General features: G+C 43.2%; 1 protein-coding gene and 1 pseudogene across 2 annotated transcripts; one reads left to right on the top strand and one right to left on the bottom strand.

Annotated features, from left to right (window-relative positions):
• Positions 1-11655: 11655 nt before the first annotated feature.
• On the bottom strand, positions 11656-14627 carry LOC118473244 (uncharacterized). Its single transcript, XM_035962071.1, has 6 exons — positions 14534-14627; positions 13355-13686; positions 12327-12378; positions 12186-12245; positions 11922-12074; positions 11656-11855 (listed from the first exon to the last, which is right to left on the bottom strand). Exons 1-6 carry the CDS (start codon positions 14625-14627, stop codon positions 11656-11658), a joined length of 891 nt encoding a protein of 296 aa, XP_035817964.1.
• On the top strand, positions 14419-21227 carry LOC103643867 (histone acetyltransferase type B catalytic subunit-like; annotated as a pseudogene). The gene is made up of 17 exons (XR_004855575.1): positions 14419-15074; positions 15169-15429; positions 15536-15680; positions 15824-16043; positions 16137-16327; positions 16904-17091; positions 17188-17548; positions 17710-17807; positions 18256-18305; positions 18412-18517; positions 18607-18724; positions 18820-19153; positions 19232-19305; positions 19407-19473; positions 19796-19875; positions 19949-20106; positions 20349-21227. The product of XR_004855575.1 is annotated as a histone acetyltransferase type B catalytic subunit-like (transcript).
• The last annotated feature ends 969 nt before the right edge of the window (positions 21228-22196 follow it).

The following is a 22196-nucleotide window of genomic DNA, read 5'->3' as shown; positions in this document are numbered from 1 at the left end:
AATCGCCATGGTTCGTATAGCGGCTGCCGGAACATCTTCTTCATCTACATCATCACAATCAACAACTTGCTCTCTTGGAGAGCCATTAGTCTCATCAAATACAACGTCGCTAGAGACTTCAACCAAACCCGATGATTTGTTGAAGACTCTATACGCCTTTGTATTTGAGTCATAACCTAACAAAAACCCTTCTACAGCTTTGGGAGCAAACTTAGAATTTCTACCCTTCTTTACTAGAATGTAGCATTTACTCCCAAATACACGAAAGTACGATACATTGGGTTTGTTACCGGTTAGTAGCTCATACGATGTCTTCTTGAGGAGGCGATGAAGGTAGACCCTGTTGATGGCGTGGCAAGCAGTGTTAACGGCTTCCGTCCAAAAGCACTCGGGGGTCTTGAACTCTCCTAGCATCGTCCTCGCCATATCGATGAGCGTCCTGTTCTTCCTCTCTACCACACCATTTTGTTGTGGTGTGTAGGGAGCGGAGAACTCGTGCTTGATCCCTTCTTCTTCAAGGAACTCCTCCACTTGAAGGTTCTTGAACTCGGATCCGTTGTCGCTCCTTATCTTCTTCACTTTGAGCTCAAACTCATTTTGAGTTCTCCTGAGGAAGCGCTTGAGGGTCCCTTGGGTTTCAGACTTATCCTGCAAAAAGAACACCCAAGTGAAGCGGGAAAAATCATCAACAATAACTAAACCATACTTACTCCCTCCTATGCTCAGATAGGCGACAGGTCCGAAGAGGTCCATATGCAGCAGCTCCAGGGGTCTTGAAGTGGTCATCACGTTCTTGCTGTGATGCGCTCCTCCCACTTGTTTACCTGCTTGACAAGCTGCACAAGGTCTATCTTTTTCGAAATGTACGTTAGTCAAACCTATCACGTGTTCTCCCTTTAGAAGCTTGTGAAGGTTCTTCATCCCCACATGTGCTAAGCGGCGATGCCACAGCCAGCCCATGCTAGTCTTAGCTATTAAGCATGCATCTAGACCGGCCTCTTCTTTTGCAAAATCAACTAAATAAAGTTTGCCGTCTAATACACCCTTAAAAGCTAGTGAACCATCACTTCTTCTAAAGACAGACACATCTACATTTGTAAATAGACAGTTATACCCCATATGACATAATTGACTAACAGATAGCAGATTATATCCAAGAGACTCTACTAAAAACACATTAGATATGGAGTGCTCATTAGAAATTGCAATTTTACCTAAACCTTTTACCTTGCCTTGATTCCCATCACCGAATACAATTGAATCTTGGGAATCTTTATTCTTGACGTAGGAGGTGAACATCTTCTTCTCCCCCGTCATATGGTTTGTGCATCCGCTGTCGATAATCCAGCTTGAACCCCCGGATGCATAAACCTGCAAGGCAAATTTAGGCTTGGGTCTTAGGTACCCAACTCATGTTGGGTCCTACAAGGTTAGCACATATATCCTTAGGGACCCAAATGCAAGTTTTATCACCTTTGCATTTTGCCCCTAACTTCCTAGCAATTACTTTTCTATCCTTTCTACAAATTGCAAATGAAGTATTCAAAGCACAATAAATTGTAGAAGGTTCATTCACTACTTTCCTAGGAGCATGAATAACATTCCTTCTAGACACATGATGAATAGCATTTCTTTTAGGAACAACATTTCTCCTAGTAACATTTCTATCATACACATAAGAGGAACTAGGAGCAAACATGGCATGAGAATCATAAACATATGAATCAAAAGTATCATGACTTACATTTCTAGTTTGTCTTCTATCATGATACAAAAATGCATGGTTCCTTTTAGCACTAGTAGCCATAGGGGCCTTCCCTTTCTCCTTGGCGGGAATGGGATCCTTATGGCTTGTTAAGTTCTTGGCTTCCCTCTTGAAGCCAAGCCCATCCTTAATTGAGGGATGTCTTCCTATTGTATAGGCATCCCTTGCAAATTTTAACTTATCAAATTCACTTTTGCTAGTCTTAAGTTGGACATTAAGACTAGCCACTTCATTATTTAGCTTTGCAATAGAGGCTATGTGTTCACTACAAGCATCAATATCAAATTCTTTACATCTATTGCAAATAGCAACATTTTCTACACACGTTGTTGATTTACTAGCTATTTCTATCTTAACATTCAACTCATCGTTAATGCTCTTTAATTTAGAAATTGTTTCATGGCATGAGGATAATTCACAAGAAAGCATTTCATTTCTTTTAACTTCTAAAGTATAGGATTTTTGTGCCTCAACAAATTTATCATGCTCTTCATACAATAAATCCTCTTGTTTCTCTAAGAGTTTATCCTTCTCATTCAATGCATCAATTAATTCATTAATTTTGCCAATTGTAATTCTATCTAGACCTTTAAATACACTAGAATAGTCTATTTCACCATCGTCACTAGAATCATTATCACTAGAAGAAGCATAAGTAGAGTTTCGAGTACTTACTTTCTTCTCCTTAGCCATGAGACACGTGTGACGCTCGTTGGGGAAGAGGGCCGATTTGTTGAAGGCGGTGGCGGCGAGTCCCTCATTGTCGGAGTCGGAGGAGGAGCAATCCGAATCCCACTCCTTGCCTAGATGCGCCTCGCCCTTGGCTTTCTTGTAGTGCTTCTTCTTCTCCCTTTTGTTCCCCTTTTCCTGGTCACTTTCATTATCAGGACAGTTAGCAATAAAATGACCAAGCTTACCGCATTTGAAGCATGATCGCTTCCCCTTGGTCTTAGTCTTGCTCGGCTGTCCATTGCGACCCTTTAGCACCGTCTTGAATCTCTTGATGATGAGGGCCATTTCTTCATCATTAAGACCGGCTGCCTCAATTTGCGCCACCTTGCTGGGTAGTGCCTCCTTGCTCCTTGTGGCTTTGAGAGCAAAAGGTTGCGGCTCGTTGATCGGTCCATTCAAGGCGTCGTCCACATACCTTGCCTCCTTGATCATCATTCGCCCGCTGACGAATTTTCCTAGGACTTCTTCGGGCGACATTTTGGTGTACCTAGGATTCTCACGAATATTATTCACCAAATGAGAATCAAGAACGGTAAAGGACCTGAGCATTAGTCGGACGACGTCGTGGTCCGTCCATCGCGTGCTTCCGTAGCTCCTTATTTTGTTGATAAGGGTCTTGAGCCGGTTGTATGTCTGAGTTGGCTCCTCGCCCCTTATCATCGCGAATCGTCCAAGCTCGCCTTCCACCAACTCCATTTTGGTGAGCAAGGTAACGTCATTCCCCTCATGAGAAATCTTGAGGGTGTCCCAGATCTGCTTGGCGTTATCCAAGCCGCTCACTTTGTTATATTCATCCCTGCACAATGAAGCTAGAAGAACAGTGGTAGCTTGTGCATTCTTATGGATTTGCTCATTAATGAATGAAGGGCTATCCGAGCTATCAAATTTCATTCCACTTTCCACAATCTCCCAAATGCTTGGATGGAGAGAAAATAGGTGAGTACGCATTATGTGACTCCAAAATCCGTAGTCCTCTCCATCAAAGTGAGGAGGCTTGCCAAGTGGAATGGGGAGCAAATGAGCATTTGAGCTATATGGAATGCGCGAATAATCAAAAGAAAAGTTTGAGTTAACCGTCTTTTGTTTGTCGTGGTCGTCGTCCTTTTGGGAAGAAGAGGACTCATCGCTGTCGTAGTAGACGATCTCCTTGATGCGTCTTGTCTTCTTCTTCTTCCCATCTTTTCGCTTGTGGCCCGAGCCCGAGTCATTGGACTTGTCATCCCTTGGCTCGTTGACGAAGGACTCCTTCTCTTTGTCGTTGATCACAATTCCCTTCCCCTTAGGATCCATCTCTTCGGGCGGTTAGTCCCTTTTTGAAGAGAACGGCTCCGATACCAATTGAGAGCACCTAGAGGGGGGGGTGAATAGGTGATCCTGTAAAAGTTCAAAACTTAAGCCACAAAAACTTGTTAAGGGTTAGCACAAGTATGGCCAAGTGGCTAGAGAGAACTCAAAACACGATAACCACAAGAAAGCAATCACAGAGTTGACACGGTGGTTATCCCGTGGTTCGGCCAAGTACAAAACTTGCCTACTCCACGTTGTGGCGTCCCAACGGACGAGAGTTGCACTCAACTCCTCTCAAGTGATCCAATGATCAACTTGAATACCACGGTGTTTTTCTTTCTTTTGATCTTTTCCCGTTTGCGAGGAATCTCCACAACTTGGAGTCTCTCGCCCTTACAATTGAGTTCACAAAGAAATACGGAGTAAGGTGGGAATGAGCAACGCACACAAGACTCGAAAATCAGAGCAACAACACGCACACAAGTCGCAACAAGAGCTCGCAACGCAACACAAAGAGTTCACAACTCCACAAGAGCTCTATATGCTATCACAATGAAACGAATGCGTGAGATTGATGTCTTGGTGCTTAGAAGAGTTGTAGGAATGCTTTGTGTACTCCTCCATGCGCCTAGGGGTCCCTTTTATAGCCCCAAGGCAGCTAGGAGCCGTTGAGAGCACATCTGGAAGGCTATCCTTGCCTTCTGTCGTCGGGCGCACCGGACAGTCCGGTGCACACCGGACACTGTCCGGTGCCCGATTTATTTCCTTAAATGGCGAAGCCAACCGTTGCCGACCGTTGCAGATCTGGCGCACCGGACAGTCCGGTGCACACCGGACAGTCCGGTGCTTCCTTCCGACCGTTGGCTCGGCCACGTGTCGCGCGCCGATCGCGCGGCCGACCGTTGGCCCGGCCGACCGTTGGCTCACCGGACAGTCCGGTGCACACCGGACAGTCCGGTGAATTTTAGCCGAAGTCGCCGGAGAAAAACCCGAGAGCGGCCTCTTCGGCCGAGGCAACCTGGCGCACCGGACACTGTCTGGTGCCCCACCGGACAGTCCGGTGCCCCAGACCGAAACAGCCCCTTGGCTGCACACAGCCAAGTCTTCTCTTCTCTTCTTCTTTCTGTTTCTAACACTTAGACAAATATATTAGTACACAAAACCAATGTACTAAGACTTAGAAACATACCTTTACTTGTGATTTGCACTTTGTTCATCCATGAGCATATTTTCACATTTAAGCACTTGTGTTTGCATTCAATCACCAAAATACTTAGAAATGGCCCAAGGGCACATTTCCCTTTCACCTTTCCCTTTCAATCCACTTGTGAGACTAAAAACACGTAAACTCAAGTACAAGGTTAGTCTCAAAGTGTCAAGTGGTGGTATGCCTCCCCCTAAATAAGTGCATCACTTGCAAATGGACTTGTGAGGTCCGGGGAGTGCTTGTACAACTTGAGCACCATAAATAAACAACAAAATGCATAAGGAACATGATCAAGGCATAAAACACATGTATGATATAAGTCAATCCAAGTAGATTTGCACTTTGTCCACCATTTGGCATAGATTAACACATAACCATTTGTGTTGGACACTTAATCACCAAAATACTTAGAAATGCCCAAGGGCACATTTCCCTTTCAAATAGTCTCCTCAATTCCGTTACCAATTCTAAGGAGGTATTCTGAAAACCATTTATCAGATTGAGCCCTCATGTTCCTAGTCAAACGTATCTTCCTTATACTATCCCACAAATAAGATCTCTGCAATGTGGCATCCATTATTTGTGCTCTTGTACCACATGTCACTACAGGAATCACCTGGCGAAAATCTCCGCCAAATACTATAACCTTTCCACCAAATGGCAAAGAACATGTCATAATATCTTGTAGGGACCTATCAAGGCACTCAACTGCTTGACGCTTTGTCATCGCAAATTCATCCTAGATAATTAGGGACGCTGTGCGAAGTAACTCCGCAGTGCCACTTTGCTTTGTGAAGTTGCATGTGCTATTGTCAACGAGTTTAATAGGGATTTTGAATCTTGAGTGTGTTGTGCGTCCTCCGGGCAATATGGACGCTGCTATACCCGAAGTTGCAGTAGCAATTGCTATTAATCCCTCTGAACGTACTCTAGCAAGTAGTGCCTTATATAGGAAGGTCTTACCCATTCCTCCTGGACCATCCAGAAAAAACAACTGGTTTTTTTTATTAAGTACATGATCTATGATTTCATCAAATCCTGCACGTTGTCCATTGTTAAGACATGTATATATATCCAAATGTTCTTGATCCACACCAACAGCAAGTTCCTCTCTAAGCTCTCTCATTATATCATTGCAAAATTCACCTAATTATCACAAAGGAATAGGTACTCATAATAAAACTTAATGGTTAATTGAAAAAATTATATGAATATTGATCTATATAGCACATCAAGATGGACTTTGCTAAAGGCACCAAGTTCAGAAATAGTTATTTATGTACCCCTTAATTTGCAATAAGTACAATCATTTGCTTACAATGGAGGAAAGTACCTGAATCATTAATCTCAGGAAGATAATAATATTTGATATCCTTCCCCATCGACCGAACCAACTTCTGAATGTCTTTAAGGACCATTTGTTGTATGCATGTCGATTTAGGATTGTCTCGATTATAATCTTCTGGCATTGAGTCATTGTGTTTGTCCCACAGTCCACGTACATTAGTGGCCTCACAAAATACAAGAATTGTTGCAAATAACCTTTGCAGAGCATGTGGCATTTGAAAGGTTGCAGCCTCACTCAAGCAGTCATCAAGTGACATGTCAGTCTCTATGAGTCCTCTTTTTTGGCATGCTTCTCTGAAAGTTGAGCATGTGATGGCACCCAATGTTCTTAAATCCTCAAATGAGTATGCACCTCTAACATGATTTAGAAGTACTCTCAAGAAATATCTCTCCCCTTCAGCAGGGTGTGCATACACAATTCGACCAATCTGTCCCCTTTGTTTTTGTCTCTGCCAGCGCTTGCTACCATGAATCCACCTGTAGTATTCTGGAAAATCTTTAGACAATAATGTCCTTGCAAAACTATCAGCACGATTCTTAGTGAAGTACTCTATGAGTGTTGTCATAGAAGAAGATGGCTCATTGACAATGTCTTGTAGTTTAGCTGTCTCGTCAATAATAACAGACTGCATACCTGGTAAATGGCATTGGAGTTGCAAAACAGATGGATTGACACCAAACAATGGAAAACCAAGAATCCTATGTACAGCTTCAGGTGGGGATATGTATCTGGCATCCATGTACTGCCGAATCTCATTGATTACTCCATCTTCCTTATGAGCAGGGTAAACTGAGAATGATGCACGATCGTGGCCTTTGTAAACATATTTGCACATGTACTTAATGGCTTTGATGCTTGAGCAAGCTTCAACATTTATGTGGCAGTTATACCTCATAAACAATCCAGGATTGTATGGAACCACCCACCTGTTATCTAACACACATCCTCTTACCTTTACACGACGCCCATCATCTCTCCTCCTATACAAAGGGTATGAATCCTTTCCTTGTTGTGTTGCAGCACAGAATTGTCGAGGATAGCGAAAACGACACTCTTCATTAACCACTAGCTGAGTGCCCGTGCGTTGCAACGGGAATATATAATACCAGTATACTACGATAACTTATATACAAAATGTGTGTTATACTGTTATGAGAAAATATTTCATAATCAATTTATGATCCTAGCCATACATAAATTTTGTTATTTTAATCTAGTTGTTTCACCACTACATTGCAACCATCAGTATCATGCAGACTTCGATATATGCCACGATTTGTATGGTCTTATCATTGGAGAGCACGTTCTACACATGCCGGAAGAAATTCTCTCGTACATCGTTAGTCATCAGACACGCACCACCATACGCTCTTGCTTAAACAAAAAGGCAAGTGTATGTGTTTGCGAAGAGAATTAAAGGCAGGCCGCCACAAAAGCTACCATGACGGTGGCGAGGATGACAAACTGGCCACTGTTGTCGATCCTCCTCTGCGTCACCTCCGGCGCCAAGATGACGCCACAATCCTTGATATAGTAGTCGTCGAATGCATGCGACATGACGAGTACCGATGACTCTTGGTTGGGCTGCCAAACGAAGTGCACCCCGGGCTCATCAGCGAAGTAGTACCCCTGGCCGTTGCACCACCGGATGCGCTATTCCACTACATACATCATGTTTGAGGACACTCACACAACGTCAGCAACGTCCATCGTTCCAGTGCACAAGAATTCATGTCCGGTCAGTAGCGACTTACGTGGCAGGTTGGGCTTCAGGTGGACGATGAGCTGAACGGCGTGATGGCGTTGTCATCGGATGCGGTGTCCAGAACAACCCGAGAGTCGTCGACGTTGGCGACAACCATGAGGCCCCCTGCTTAACGATGGACAGTGCGGTGCAGCTGCTCTAGACCGCGTCCAAGCGGCGGCTTCGCGGGAGCTTGTCATACACAGCGGCGCATGCGACCACGTAGGACTGCTTCTAGAGGTCGAACTAACAGTCGCCAAGCTTCTTCTCATCATCGATGAGCGACACCAACGCAAGTGCTTCCTGCTCATGGTGTTTGTTCGGGGTTTCAAGTAAGAAACATGGATTCATGCTTGGCGTTGGTTTATGAAAATGACTCACAAGTCTCATCCATGGAAAAATTATTACGAAGAATAAATGTCACGCATGCAAAAAAGGGAATTTAAGTATAAAACATTATTCAAACAAAAGAAATTATATGCAAAGCTCTTCTTTAAATAATATTACCTCCATCCAAAAATATAATTCAAGAATCTCGGTGATACTTATCTACTACTACGCATTGTGCAAGGGTAGCAAGTGAGCTTAGTGAGAGATGTAGTATATGTGTTTCCTTTCATAGATGCAAACATAAACATACATGTGGTGTAGTGGTAGCTACTCTTGGCCTTTGCTTGAGAACATGTGTTTTTTTTAATTTTAGCTAGACGTGGGCTGTACGGGGGAATGGGCTTTGCGGGGAGGGGGGAATGGGAATGACAGAACATAGAATGATGACAGAACATGGGAATAAGAAACAGGAATGGTGGAAGAACACGGAATGGCAAACTACTCTTGCAGCCTTAATAATCATTAACCATACAAGGACACTTTTTATTTAGAACTCCACAAGGTCCATATAGCATATGCTTGATGACTAGATTATGCAAAACATGGTATTTATCCTTCTCTGGTATCTCTGCACAAATCACTTTGTCATATGCATCTGGGCTTGTCAACTTATTGTCTAGGTTCATTATCAATAGAATATGTTCATGTGGCAATCCCCTTTTCTGAAACTCGGTAACATGCACATAGCCCGTAACTTGGCCAAAATATGCTTTTTTGATCAATAGATCTTTCATGTCTCGTAATTTGGCCCTGTATACCCTTGTAACCAGCTCTGGTCTATCTTGTGGTGTCTGGCCAGGTAGAAGATTGTTTGTAATCTCCTCCCAGTATGGATTGCAAGTCATTGTGATGAAGTAATCTGGTTTCCCAAGACGTTGGACAATAGCCATTGCATTAAGAAATCTTTGCTGCATATCGCGATCACCCCCTTGGAATGTACGAGGCAAAACAATTCTCTTGCCAACCTCTGAAGCTCTATTCTCCCCGACAGAAATTACATCCACAAGACCCTATGAGGGTGCAGCACAATATAAAATTATAATAAAGCAGAAACAAAAAATACGAGAAGAGTAGCCCTCCAAACAATAAAAGTTGTAGTCATAAGTATCACTCACCTGGTATAGTTCAGCCCGTATAATTTTCTGGTTAACAGGGTTAGAGTACCAGTCAAGCCTCATAGACTCAATCTTGATATACATGTCAACGACCCATTGTTGGAAAAGTCGCCCTCCAAATAACAAGATATTAAAACCCCCCTCTCTAGCTTGTAGCAAGAAACAGTAATACTCCCTTACTGTCACAAACCTTGCAGATTGAACCACTCCTCCATTCGAAATGTCGTAGTCATCTTGTTGGTTGTCTTCATCCAAATAATAATGAGCTGCATTATTGTAAATTATATTAACCATTATCCAAATAATCCATGAACGTTTATAGACTGCTATATACTTCCTCCCTGATCCATGACATGTGTAAAAACAATTATTCACGTACCTGTATGTTCATTATTAACAGATCGAGTATCATTGTGGTCAGGAGCATTGAATGTAGCATTTACTGTAGGGGTTTCATTGTATGGCATAAACCGATTCTAGTCAGTTTGGCCCCAAGGAAAAAATAATGGATATGCCAATGGGTCGTAACAACCATGGTATGCTTTGATACATGTAGGGCGATCTCCTGTAGTATATATGATCACACTTCTATCAAAATTCCTTGTGGGTCATTTCCTTCGAACCAAATAGCAGCAACTTGTGAGGCAGTGGGCGCATTGTACCTTGTTTATGCAGAATAAACATGTTAAAATCATGTATTACAAAAAGAAATGTGCTGCAAGTAAACAACAAAGAAATGTGATGCATAGTCAAGTACCTTCGTTGGTCAGGTGTTACATTAGTGTTGAGTTCAATAACATAGTCATCTAGATTTGGAATGGATCCAAGTCTATTGAAAGTTTGTACATATGGATTTCCCTCTAATATTGTCAAGATATTTTTAATGATATTAATATCAAGGTCTGGTGATCTCTGTGCCCTGTGGGCCAATGTAGCATCTTCTGTATCATAGAAGTAAAGTTGCAAATGACGAGGGCCTTGAGAACCTGGCACTAAATGGTCGAGACGATGATACAAGGCACCTTGGACACGAAATGTATATATACCCGTATTAGCTGCTGTGCTAACTCGTTGATCCAATGTAACTCCAAGACTGGTGTAGGAGAAATGAGAGTTGAAGAACCGTATGTTTTTTCTAAAATATTTTGCATCGTCATCTCCCTGACTGGTGAACAACCTTTTCAACTCAGTAGGAACATCAGGTATGTGCACTTTAATCTTTCCCTTTCTGCAACACATTCCGTGTGGCTCAAATTGAAATTTCATGGCTCCGCAATAACAACAGTCAGGTATTTTTCGCAGAACATGGTGTCTATCTGGCAACTTATGGTAGACATAGTCATATGGATCTTCGGTATGACTGGAGTACCCAAGCAGACGATATGATTCAAATGCATCATCTGTGTTAAAAAACAAATGCACTATTTGCAGTTATTAAAAAAAGAAATGAACATTTCTAGGTAAAATAATATAAATCATAATTTATGGTTACCTTCTCCATGAAATTCCCGACTTCTAGTATATTCATTATGTTGAGCAATATTGAAATCATGTGGTGTTATTGGATGCTCTGATGTGTAAACCAGACATTAGAAATGTGTTAATGATGTAAAGGTAAATAACGAGATTATATACCGGTATATTATAGCATAAAAGTATATACCCATATGTCCTTCTAGGCTTGGTTGTGTAGGCTCAATTAATACAGTATCATACTCTCTCAATTCAGGTTCATGGGTAGGTGTGTCATGGACAATATGTTGTTGTGTCTGGATTGATAATGGAGCACCTGATAGAGTGTCTGGCAGCGTAGAAAGCCATGGTAAGCCTTAAGAGGAGACACATTTATTTATTTATTGAATGATTCACTTGTAGTCACCAGTTATCGTGTCGTCTTGTCCACATTGTCTCAACTTTTTGTATTCACATCGCTTATGCAGTAGAATTTCTCTATCTGCATCATCCATATTGATGTACCCACTCGGTTCATTATGAGGTTGCCCATGGTAGATGCAGTAATTGCTGAAGACAAAAGGAAATCAAATTAATAAATTATGTAAATAGTAATTATAACAACGAATACCTATCGTATTGATTATAGGTTGAAGGTTGAGAAATGGTTGAAAATGGTTCCACTGATGTTGGCAGTTGGTGCAAAGAGCCCCTTGCAACAACAGGCGTTACCGGCTCTGCCACCTGTGTGTTGGTTTGTATTACGATCGAAGATCTAGTAGCATAAGCCTGTGTCTGTCTGGGCGAGTATAGTACTACAATAGGAAGAATAAGTATTAGTAACTAAAAATAGGACAATGTTAATTATGGGCAGGAAGTACCCGTGTCAGCCTTCTTCCTCGCTCGGTAATCACGCATTCTTTTATTTCTCGCCTCCCTTTCTTTGTTGGTTTCTTCAGCCTTTCTTTTTGCACAGTATTCACGTTGTTTTCTATTCCTCTCCTCCCGATGACGCTCATGTTCATTGGACGGACCTGGTTGTGGGGACATATATTTTCAAAAAGGTTCGACATCAGTAATAACAATAAATAATAATAAATAATAAAATGAAAACATTATGCTACTTGGTTTGATTATGCATGAACCTGTGATAATTTGGTTAGATATATCAGTAAGCGCAGTCTGTCGTCTTGTTCCCATTGTGTTTGGTGTACTACAAATTTTGTCATCGTATTCACTGTATGTGTGTTGATAATGCCGGACGTAGTAATCATTGGTATTTAGCCACTCCATAGGATCACTGGGACCAGTTGAGTCCTTGTATTGCAATCCGGATGCCTGAGAAATTGTTGAACATGGTGTCTGCAACAAGAATCTCGTACCATACGGCGTCTTAGCCCGTGCCACATGTGTGTTGTCCCCTCCAGGAGCTTGCATTACGATCGAAGATCCAAAACCATAAAGTTGGGACTGTCCAGGCGAGCAAAAAAACAATAGAATATATTATTCATAGGGGATACCTGTCTCAGCCTTCTTCCTCGCGCGATAATCACGCATCCTTTTATTTCTTGCCTCCCTTTCTTCTGTGGTTTCATCAGCCTTTCTTCGTGCATAGTATTCTCTTTGTTTTCTGTTCCTCTCCTCCCTCTTACGTTCTTCGTCATCAGATCGCACTGGTTGTGGGGGCAGATTTCATAATTAAATAGCTCGATATTATCAATATTAAACGAAAACATGGAAACATAGAGTATGAACATTTGTTATTCTCATTAGTTATATTTGTAAGCGTACTCCGTCCCATTTTGTTTGGCGATCACAATTATTTGGAACCTTACAACAGGTAAGTCGTTAGAAATTCTGAATCACGACCAACAGATCCTATTTTGTTTGGCGATCAACAGTAATAATATGAACTGTCCCTGTAACCTGGAAAGCTAAGTGTTAAAAACAAATGCATCCCAGATCTACTATTACCTCGCCGTGGAGAGTACAGAGAGGTGAGAGGTTCGCGGAGAGCAGGTCGCCGGGTCGCCGCGGCGTGATAGCGGGCCCAGCTGCGCCGCCAACTGCCACGTCGAGTCCGGCCCAGAGTGTCGGCGTCGGGCGTGCGGCGTATGGGCGCGCGGAGCGTCAGCGGAGATCGGCGGATGAACGGGGACGTCGCGGCACAGATCGAAGTGGCGCGACAGCAGATCGAAGTTGCGCGACAGCAGGGCGATCGGGGACGTCGCGGCGCAGATCGAAGTGGCGCGACAGCAGGGCGACCGGGGACGTCACGGCGCAGATCGAAGTGGCAGCCACGTCGGGTCAGCACCAGAGCCGCAGAGGGAGGCTGGGGCTGGAGGAGAGAGGGGTGCGCGGAGGTGGTGTCGCGTGAGCGCGGCGGCGGCGGCCTCAGCGTCTTTGTGTGCGGGGCGGTTGCATGGGCGTTGGCGTGAGCTGTGGCGTGTGTGGCCGCGTAGCCGCGGAGGAAGGCTGGGGATGGAGTTGGGAGGGGTGTGCGGATGGTGGTGTCGGCGTCCACGGCGGCGCGTGGGCTTCGGCCAGCGTACGTGAGCGCGGCGGCGACCTCAGCGTCTTCGTGGGCGGGGCGGTTGCATGGGCGTTGGCGTGAGCTGTGGCGTGTGTGTTTGTGCGTGAGATGAACTGATCCAAATAAGTTTGGCCATATGATGTGTTTTAGTATACGAGAGAGTACATCTGGGACGTTGGTTTATTAGTTTGGGCTTTGTCCAGAGGTAATAGGCTAGGTGGAGTTAGCTTAGTTTGTGACTGTGTGGGATGTTTTGCAGGGTGTACTTAGCTTAGTTTGTAACGGGTGGATTTAAGGGGTAGAGATACTACTGTACTAACAAACCAGCATGATTGTATGGGTAGTGGTGAGAGCAGACGTTCTGTTACCAACAATTTCACCTATAAAACTTCTTAAACCAATAATCAACGCAATCTCTAATCAACGGCGTGCTATAGCACCATGACTTTGGGCTGATGTGGTCCGTAGCCATCAACATTCGATTCAAGGTTATAGTCATAGATCTGCTTTCCCTCCATTATAAGCAGGATGGCATATGGCAAGGTGACGGTGACGGAGCACTATTAACCACGGAGAATGGAGGGATAAGTTGGACGAATGGTTTGAGGTCAAAGTAGAATGAGAAGGTGCGATATCGTCCTCTTAATTTTTTGGAATCACGTCGTCACCAAAAATTGATTTTGGTGTTCACCTCGTCTCCGTGTGACTCTCATCTAAACACTATAAAAAATATGGATATTCCCTTCTATCCCTCCTTATACGTCCAACCAAACACACCGATGAGGAAGGTTCATCAATATTAAAGATCTCTAACGACTCCTAAAAAATATATCCCAATAAACAATTATCTTCTACTACTTATTAAGACGGTAAGGGTAGCCTGCCGTTCTGCCATTCTGCGATCTCAGCCGTCCATTCTATCCTGTAAATAATCTCAGCCGTCCACGTCCCACGGTGCACGTTCTGTCGCCCGCATCCCGCCCCGCATCCCGCGACCTTCTTCCTCTGCTGCCTCCTGCCCGCATCCTGCCGGCGGACGCACCCCGCCCCGCATCCCGCGACCTTCTTCCTCTGTTGCCTCCACGGGAGCCTTCTCACCTCCACGCGTCGTTGCGTCAGATCCGTCTGTCGCTAGAGAAAACCCTACCCAATGACCACATGCATTCTTACTGGGACGACGCCACTATTGGCGCAGAGGAGCAGATATGGCGCATCGCATGTACTCCGTCGCTGTCCTCCTCGAATCCGCCTCTAATTTCTCCAACGCCATAGGCAAGGAGATGCCTGCCCACCGCCCCGGCACCCCCCGCCCTCGCCGCGCACACCCCAAGCCCCGCGGATCACAGTCGCCTCTACCCTAGCGGGAGCCGCGCCCGCACCCACATTACCCGCACGATGGCAAGAGGCAGCGGCACAAGGCCACGGCGACTCCTCGAGCAGAGGAACCCGACCGAGCGCAGCAACGCAAATCTTCAATCTCAAATCCGTGCTGCGAGAAAAGGTATTTTTCAAGATCTTTGTGCTCAATAGTCAGTAGCTCACATCAATTTTGATTTTCGCCAGTGGCAAATTTTTTAATGAGAGCTTCCGCGTAGGGAGCTCCCACAAGTGGTATGGCTCGATAGAGGTTATTTGGATCTGTGATGCGATAGAAATTCATGGTTTAAAGATAGGGGTGACGAGCAGCCGCGGGTGGCTGAGCACTTGCTGTCTTGCATCAAGGCTGAAGGCAGCTGCAGGGATTACGTGGCTATAAAGATGGATGGCTCGAGTATTCTGCGACTTCTTTAGAGTAAAGTGCTTTCGGCAAGGAGAACTGCAGTGGGTTTGCTCATGGAACTGGTCTGCTTAAGAAGGTGCAGTTTCATTCATAGTTTTTTTCTTAAAAAATTATGACAAAGCATATGTATATGTGCTGCAATCTTAACTGCCGATCACCACCAACACTCTGATTTCGAACAGGAGAGAAATGGTTGAATTGCTCCTGCATGGAACGAGAGCAGAGTCGATCGTGGAGGCAATGGATGTGCTGCTGGAGTACCTCCGGAGCTTGCCCGCAGAAGAACAAGCCCCAATCGCCGTTCTACTGATGTGTTTGGATGCATTGGTATACAGCTTTAAACCCTGAATCTCTTCTTGTTGTACGCTTACATTTCCACTTCCACGAAATCGTATTTCGTTTGCTAGCCGCCTCAAACATCGCCTGGAATTTAATAGTCTGCAGAGAACTCTAACTGAAACACATTGCAGGTGGAGCCAAACAGAAACATCACGTACAAAGAAGAGGCGATCAAGACCATCGCACGTTCTCTGAGATGCTGCCTGTCAGAGGACACTGCCGTGCCCAGCACTCGGAGAACTCTGCTGCTGCTCCTCAGGCGACCTTCACGCAGAGGACTGGATGCTGGAACATGCCGGCTTCGTCGACCACTCACGGGCCACCACTACCACTCCTGATGCTGTTGTACACGTACAGTGCTACACACCCGGTCACCTTTTACACACAGGAAGGCACAACACAGTATCGACGAGTAGTTTCTGAAGTTCGCTTTGCGGTGCCCAGGACAATGAAGCAGCCGAAAACGATGTGTGGCTGAGACACGTGGCCGCGACGCTACTCGGCAGCCGTAGCGGGATCAGGAGACCGTTCCTGGAGGCGCTGTCCACGTGCCTGGGCTCCCCCGACGCCGGCCTGGTGGGGGCGTGCCTGACGATGGCCTGGTGGAGGTTATCAGTGAGAAAGTAGATATCTGGGTAAACCACCTCTTCAGCTATGATTTTGCACTCTGGTTTTATGCAAATGTTGCCTATCATATTATTGAATTGCAATTATTTTTTTGTACTGGTTAAATACTAATAGTGCCATGAGTTAACGTTAGTGTTTGTGATTTTTTATAGGCTCTTGGGTGTCTCTTGTATAGAATCTGCACAGAATATTAACTGTTGGTTATGATTATGGAAGGTCTTGTTTTCAGCTCATGAATATAGGTTTCGAATTGTACTTGTTTTTTTATTAGGATGGTTGAATATAAAAGTAACTGATTTTATTGTATGTACCTGATTAATCTAAAAGCATTGGAATAATTCTGCTCTTGGCTCGAGTATGTATCTGAAGTATACAGAGAAATGGAACGTGCTGGATGCGCTCCAGATAGAAAGGCTAGAGAAATATTTCATATAAAATTTTTTACTACCTTCGCAACACACGAGCACATACCTAGATGAGTCTGTCTGTTACTGCAAAAAGCTACATACAAATTATAATTGAGGACACATTTTCATTACTAATAGTTTTTTGTTTTCCTTCTTTTTTTACCTGAGGTTACAAAGGGTGCAGGGTATTCTCCACGTCAGTGTGTCCAATAATCCTAAACAAGGCAATATGTATTTGCTCTTTATTATCAATTCATGTGAAAATCTGAAAGAACGTGGAGCCTGAAACTATTGTCTGGTGGGCTGGTGGCTGATTTTCATTCAATTGGGCTGGTACACCTCTGTTTTGACTCCCATACACCAAGGTATTTAGACACCCAGGTCCTCCTTTGAATCCTTATTGTCATGGTCATCTTGTTTCGTGTCTAGATCTGACGAATTGTGTATTGTTTAATGCACAGAATCGAGGGCGCCTGCATCCGTGGGAGTAAGACTCTCCGGCTTTGAAGGAGGAGACAAAGGCCGAAGGGCAGACACATTGCCTTCTGTTCATGTTGCTTGATGTTGAAACACCAACCACTCACCAGTCATTTACTCTCTCACTTGCTCATTGGATCATGTGCACCACCATAGTTAGAAACCTTTATGTCACAGTTAGAGCAATGCATTGGGATTTTTTTTGCTATGCACAGAATACTTGTATTTGGATCTGGCATAATTACAATCATCCTGTCATCATCAGTTTCACTCCTCTGGCTGCTCCTTGTGTGTGTGTGTCCACTAATGCGTTCAGCATTGCAACTGCTGCTGCCAAATGCTGAGGTATGACCTTTATTTTTCAACAAAAAGTGTCTTTGTGACTACAAAACAAGTTAACGTTCAGCATTGCAGTAATGTAGCAAATTTTGTTCTGAATTTTTTTATCTTCAATGTCTGGTCCGTCCGTCCGTATAAAAAAAATGTATGCATTCTTCTATCTTCAGGCAGCAGTATACATAACTGGTTCAATTTGTGCAGCATTCGTTGCCAACATAGATGGTCACTCTGATAAAACTGTCACCTTCAATGGGAGGATGCTCAGGTCTGTCAACATCCTTCACATAAGTTCCTTGCACTTGTGTTGGGAAAGAAAGATTGACCACTAATATGATTCACAAGCCTATTTTGTCTATTTTAGTGGATTGTAATATTAAAACCCACGAATGAACATGAAAAATGCAATGCCAATTAATATTAATATCATATTACTAATTAATGTAATAGTTGGAAAAAGTTAGATTCGCAGGTCATAATAATAAATCAAATTGTATGCTGTCATTTCCTTGAATTATACTAGAATAAAATCAGAAGCTCACAATGAGATTTATTGGTCTAAAGTGAATCAGAAGTTAGTTCACATAAAAAACTATGACCATGCAGTTACATGTGTTGCATAGCTCCAGAAGGTGGTAGCACAAATCCCATAGGCCCAGTAACCCATCCATAAAAGTTTTTTGACTGATTGCTTGATTCCCTATTCTCACTTGTAGGTTTTGAGACCGAACCTATATGTACCACCAAAACAATATCCTAATTGCAAGTAAGTGCCAGTGCCAGTGCGCAGCAGTCTGTCCTTGCATAGTTTTGTTGTGGGTACCTAATGGCCTCGTCTCGCTCTTCTTGGTTCGGTTGTGTTATGCTACTAGGGAAGGTGACCTTCCTCTCATCATCGCGATTGACTAGCAACCAATGGCCCTGATAGGTGTTATGCAAGTGTAGGGCGACATCACTAATGCTCGGACAACGGATGTGGTGAGACGGACGCAAAAGAAGTATAGGTTTTTGTTGCTGCAGTTAGCTGGCTGTGACTAATTAGTATGGATTTGGTGTCATGTTATTAGGCATTTCGATGGATGCAAAGCAGACTTGGTTGTTTGCGATGGAGGCTTCGGATAGTAAGATATCATATGAGTGCAAGAGAACTACTCTCACCATTAACTATAACAAATTTTGTCACCAGTGAGGATTACATGATTACTGCTCTTTTGGGTGACTATAGTTACTGGCCACCCTGATATTTGATACAATTGATCTTTTTTTATCTCATGCTAAAGAAATTTGGTGGCTGGTGGATCTACTTAAGAATCAAAAGTCAGACAAGGTGGACATCACCATCCAACCGGAGGAGCAGGAAGCCATGAATGATGTTCTAGCAGCCAGGTGACGCCTGATGTCTTTGTTCAGTTGATATAGTTGTCTGATTTTTTCCTTCTTCCAAGTTAGAACGGTCTTTCTTGTACGTGTATTTCTACTTCACCCTCAACGACCGGGTGCTCCGCGCGTTCGGCAGCCATGACCGCGTCCACGTCATCAACTTTGACATCAAGCAGGGGCTACAGTGGCCGGGCCTCCTCCAGAAAAAGAGGAATTGAAGCAGTATCTGACTCGGTATATTCATAATAATATTACATATTTATATTGTACATAATGTTTCCTATCTCCTAAGCCTTGTTTATTCTATAATAGAACATTTTTGTAGAAAACTTGGTAGAAAAAGAGGAATTCCTGCATACATTTTCGAAGGAATGTGAATATATCAGGTACTCTTGTTTCTGAACGAGTACAGTCGAGTAGTATGCTGCCGCAGTATTATTTGTTGCTTCAGGAAGCATGATATGGTTACTTTCTCTTACTGCTACAGAACTGCAGTGACAAATGGTAGTGCCATTAAGCATGATGGCTCATATGAATCAGATCCTGCAGTTGAGGTAATATTTTTTCCTGTAATCCTATGCATTTGTGATTTGGATTTGTAACACTTATTTAACTTTGTTCTATGATTTTAACTAATCCAATTAAATCTGCTCATATGTACCCTATAAATTTATGACTATATTTTCTCAATAAATATAAAGCCCAATCACTTACTCCGTTAAAACACATGTATTTTCCATGTTCAGAATGTTTAATCTGGTATGTAGTATGAATAGGTTAGATCCATGAAAATTTACATTCAACCTGTTCTCTGTTCTAAATGTTTTCCCATTCAGTTCCCATTAATTTTGAGATTGATTTGTATATAATTCCCAGATTGTTCGAGTTGAACTCCAAGGTGCTGCTGCATTTCTTTTATTCTCGTCTGGTACCTCTTGTACTTCTTCTGGTTGAAGGTAACTGAAGGTTTTGAAATATGATAGTTTGTTTTACTCATGACTTCTATTTGCTTATATCATTGCACTCTAGGTTCCACGCCTATATATATTGGAGAACATGGATGGGAAATGCTTCTGGTAGTAAAAAAGGCAACACAAGAGGCTGGTTCAAAATTTGAACTGCTAGGTTTTGCATCTGTGCATAACTTCTATCATTATCCTGAGAGTATTCGCTTACGAATCAGCCAGGTTGGTCCTCGTACAGCTTTACTTTCTGTTTACATTGTTTATGGGGGGTGTACTGTATTTAGTCAATTTCTTAGAAGTTATTCCATGGCACTGTTAGGTTCTTTTTGTTTTTGCACCCATGGACAGTCTGTTTTTTTAGATGTTAAACTGACATTGATAGAGTTGCATAACCATGCATTTTGGAAATTAAAGCACGATTTCTATCTGGCTAGGTGTTTATATGATTTTGTTGTATTTTTCAGATACTTGTGTTGCCACCTTATCAGGGTGAAGGCCATGGTCTTGGTCTTCTTGAAGCAATCAATTATATTGCACAGTCTGAGAACATTTACGATGTTACAATAGAAAGCCCTTCTGATTACCTGCAGTATGTGAGATCATCCATTGACTGCCTCTGTTTGCTCATGTTTGATCCGATCAAACCTGCACTTGGTGCTATTGTCTCGTCTCTGAAGGAGACCAACCTGTCAAAAAGGGCCCAAAGTTTGAGAATGGTTCCACCGGTTGACCTGATGGAGACTGTCCGTTAGAAGCTGAAGATAAAGAAGAAACAGTTCCTCCGGTGCTGGGAAATTCTGGTCTTCCTAAGCCTCGACTCTCAGGATCATAAGAGCATGGACAACTTCAGGGCCTGCATATATGACCTCATGAAGGGGGAGATCCTTGGCAGTGCCTCTGGAACTAACAGGAAGCGTCTATTGCAGATGCCAACCAGTTTCAATAAGGAGGCATCTTTTGCTGTGTATTGGACACATGAGATTGGGGATGTGGATGAACAAACTGTTTAGCAGCAGCCAGAGGATCTCAGGACGCAGGAGCAACAGCTCAATGAGCTCGTGGACATCCAAATCGAGGAGATTGATGGGGTCGCCAAGAACGTCACTTCACGTGGCAAGGATAAGATGGCAGAGCTGGCGGTTCAATGAATCTGGGTGAGGTTCCTACTTCAAACGATGTTAAAATGTTGTCGTAGCTTATCTGGTGAGGTCTCTTTTACGAGTTGGCTTCTTGGTAGAAAGGGAATGTCACGGCATAGGCACTGAGTAGATTGTCACGACAGATTATTATATACTTCAATTCTGGAATATTTGATGGAAATGCTATTTTAGATTGCTTGGTAAGTGGGAACCGCCTCAAATCACAGAAGTAGAAGCAGCTTCCGATTCAGCCGGAACCATTTCTTCAAAAATGTTCTATTATAGAATAAACAAGGCTTAGGAGATAGAAAACATTATTTACAATATAAATATGTAATATTATTATAAATGTACCGACTCAAATAAAATGAACTGGTATTGAACAAACATTATAAAAGGTCGAACAACTATGTCAAAACATTTATTCGTGATTACCGCCAAGTACAATTTAATACAATTCAAGGAACAGAAAACAATCCAAGACACATGACCAGACTTTAGAAGTTGGCTCCAGCTTAAACCAACAATGGAACTCCACCCTCATCATATGCTCATCATCAGCAATTGTCGAATCAAACACACATCATTGAACCATGTTGCTACTTCTTACATATTTATATAGTATCATCAGCAATTGTCCTATTAAACACACGTCATTGAACCATGTTGCTACTTCTTACATATTTATATAGTGTTACAGTGATATTTTACCACACAGATTTTGCATATTATAGTGATGTTTTTTGTTCCATTATCTATGTTTTATAGTACACACCTACTCAGCTCATCCTTCCCCCGCTCGCTCACGATGAGCACTCTGTTCTTTGGGTCCTCGCACAAATGATTCAACACAGATATGACCTCACTGCTTGGCGTTCGGTCGATCGAATTCTCCGGCATCACGGTGCCGTCGTAGTCTAGGAGAATTAGCCGGTTCTCCGTCCTCCGATACGAAGGGGCAATGTGCTCCACGGAGAGCTAGAACAAATTGGGACGATGAACATGGTTATGCAGTAATTTGGTTCTACCTCATGTCCAAGGTTGCCAACATATACAGTAGTACAATCAGGATTGTTCTCTAGGCTCTCTTTACTTCCTGCATCTTGGCTTGCATCCGTTGCTGTAGAATATAATCAACGAAGCAGCAAAATAAGTAGCAAGGAAGATCCTTAT

The sequence above is a fragment of the Zea mays genome, chromosome 1 (assembly GCF_902167145.1).
Source record: "Zea mays cultivar B73 chromosome 1, Zm-B73-REFERENCE-NAM-5.0, whole genome shotgun sequence".
NCBI classification, from domain to species: Eukaryota; Viridiplantae; Streptophyta; class Magnoliopsida; order Poales; family Poaceae; genus Zea; species Zea mays.
Note: the sequence above shows the minus strand (reverse complement) of the source record. Positions and strands in the feature narration are given on the sequence as shown.

Excerpts from the sequence above, each read along its gene's own strand:
- LOC118473244 (XM_035962071.1), bottom strand. The coding sequence starts at position 14,627 with ATGCGGGGCGGGGTGCGTCCGCCGGCAGGATGCGGGCAGGAGGCAGCA. Across the intron at positions 13,687-14,533 it reads CGGGATGCGGGCGACAGAAC|TTCATCTCACGCACAAACAC; the intron begins GTGCACCGTGGG and ends TATTTGGATCAG. Across the intron at positions 12,075-12,185 it reads ATCTAACCAAATTATCACAG|GTCCGTCCAATGAACATGAG; the intron begins GTTCATGCATAA and ends CCCCACAACCAG.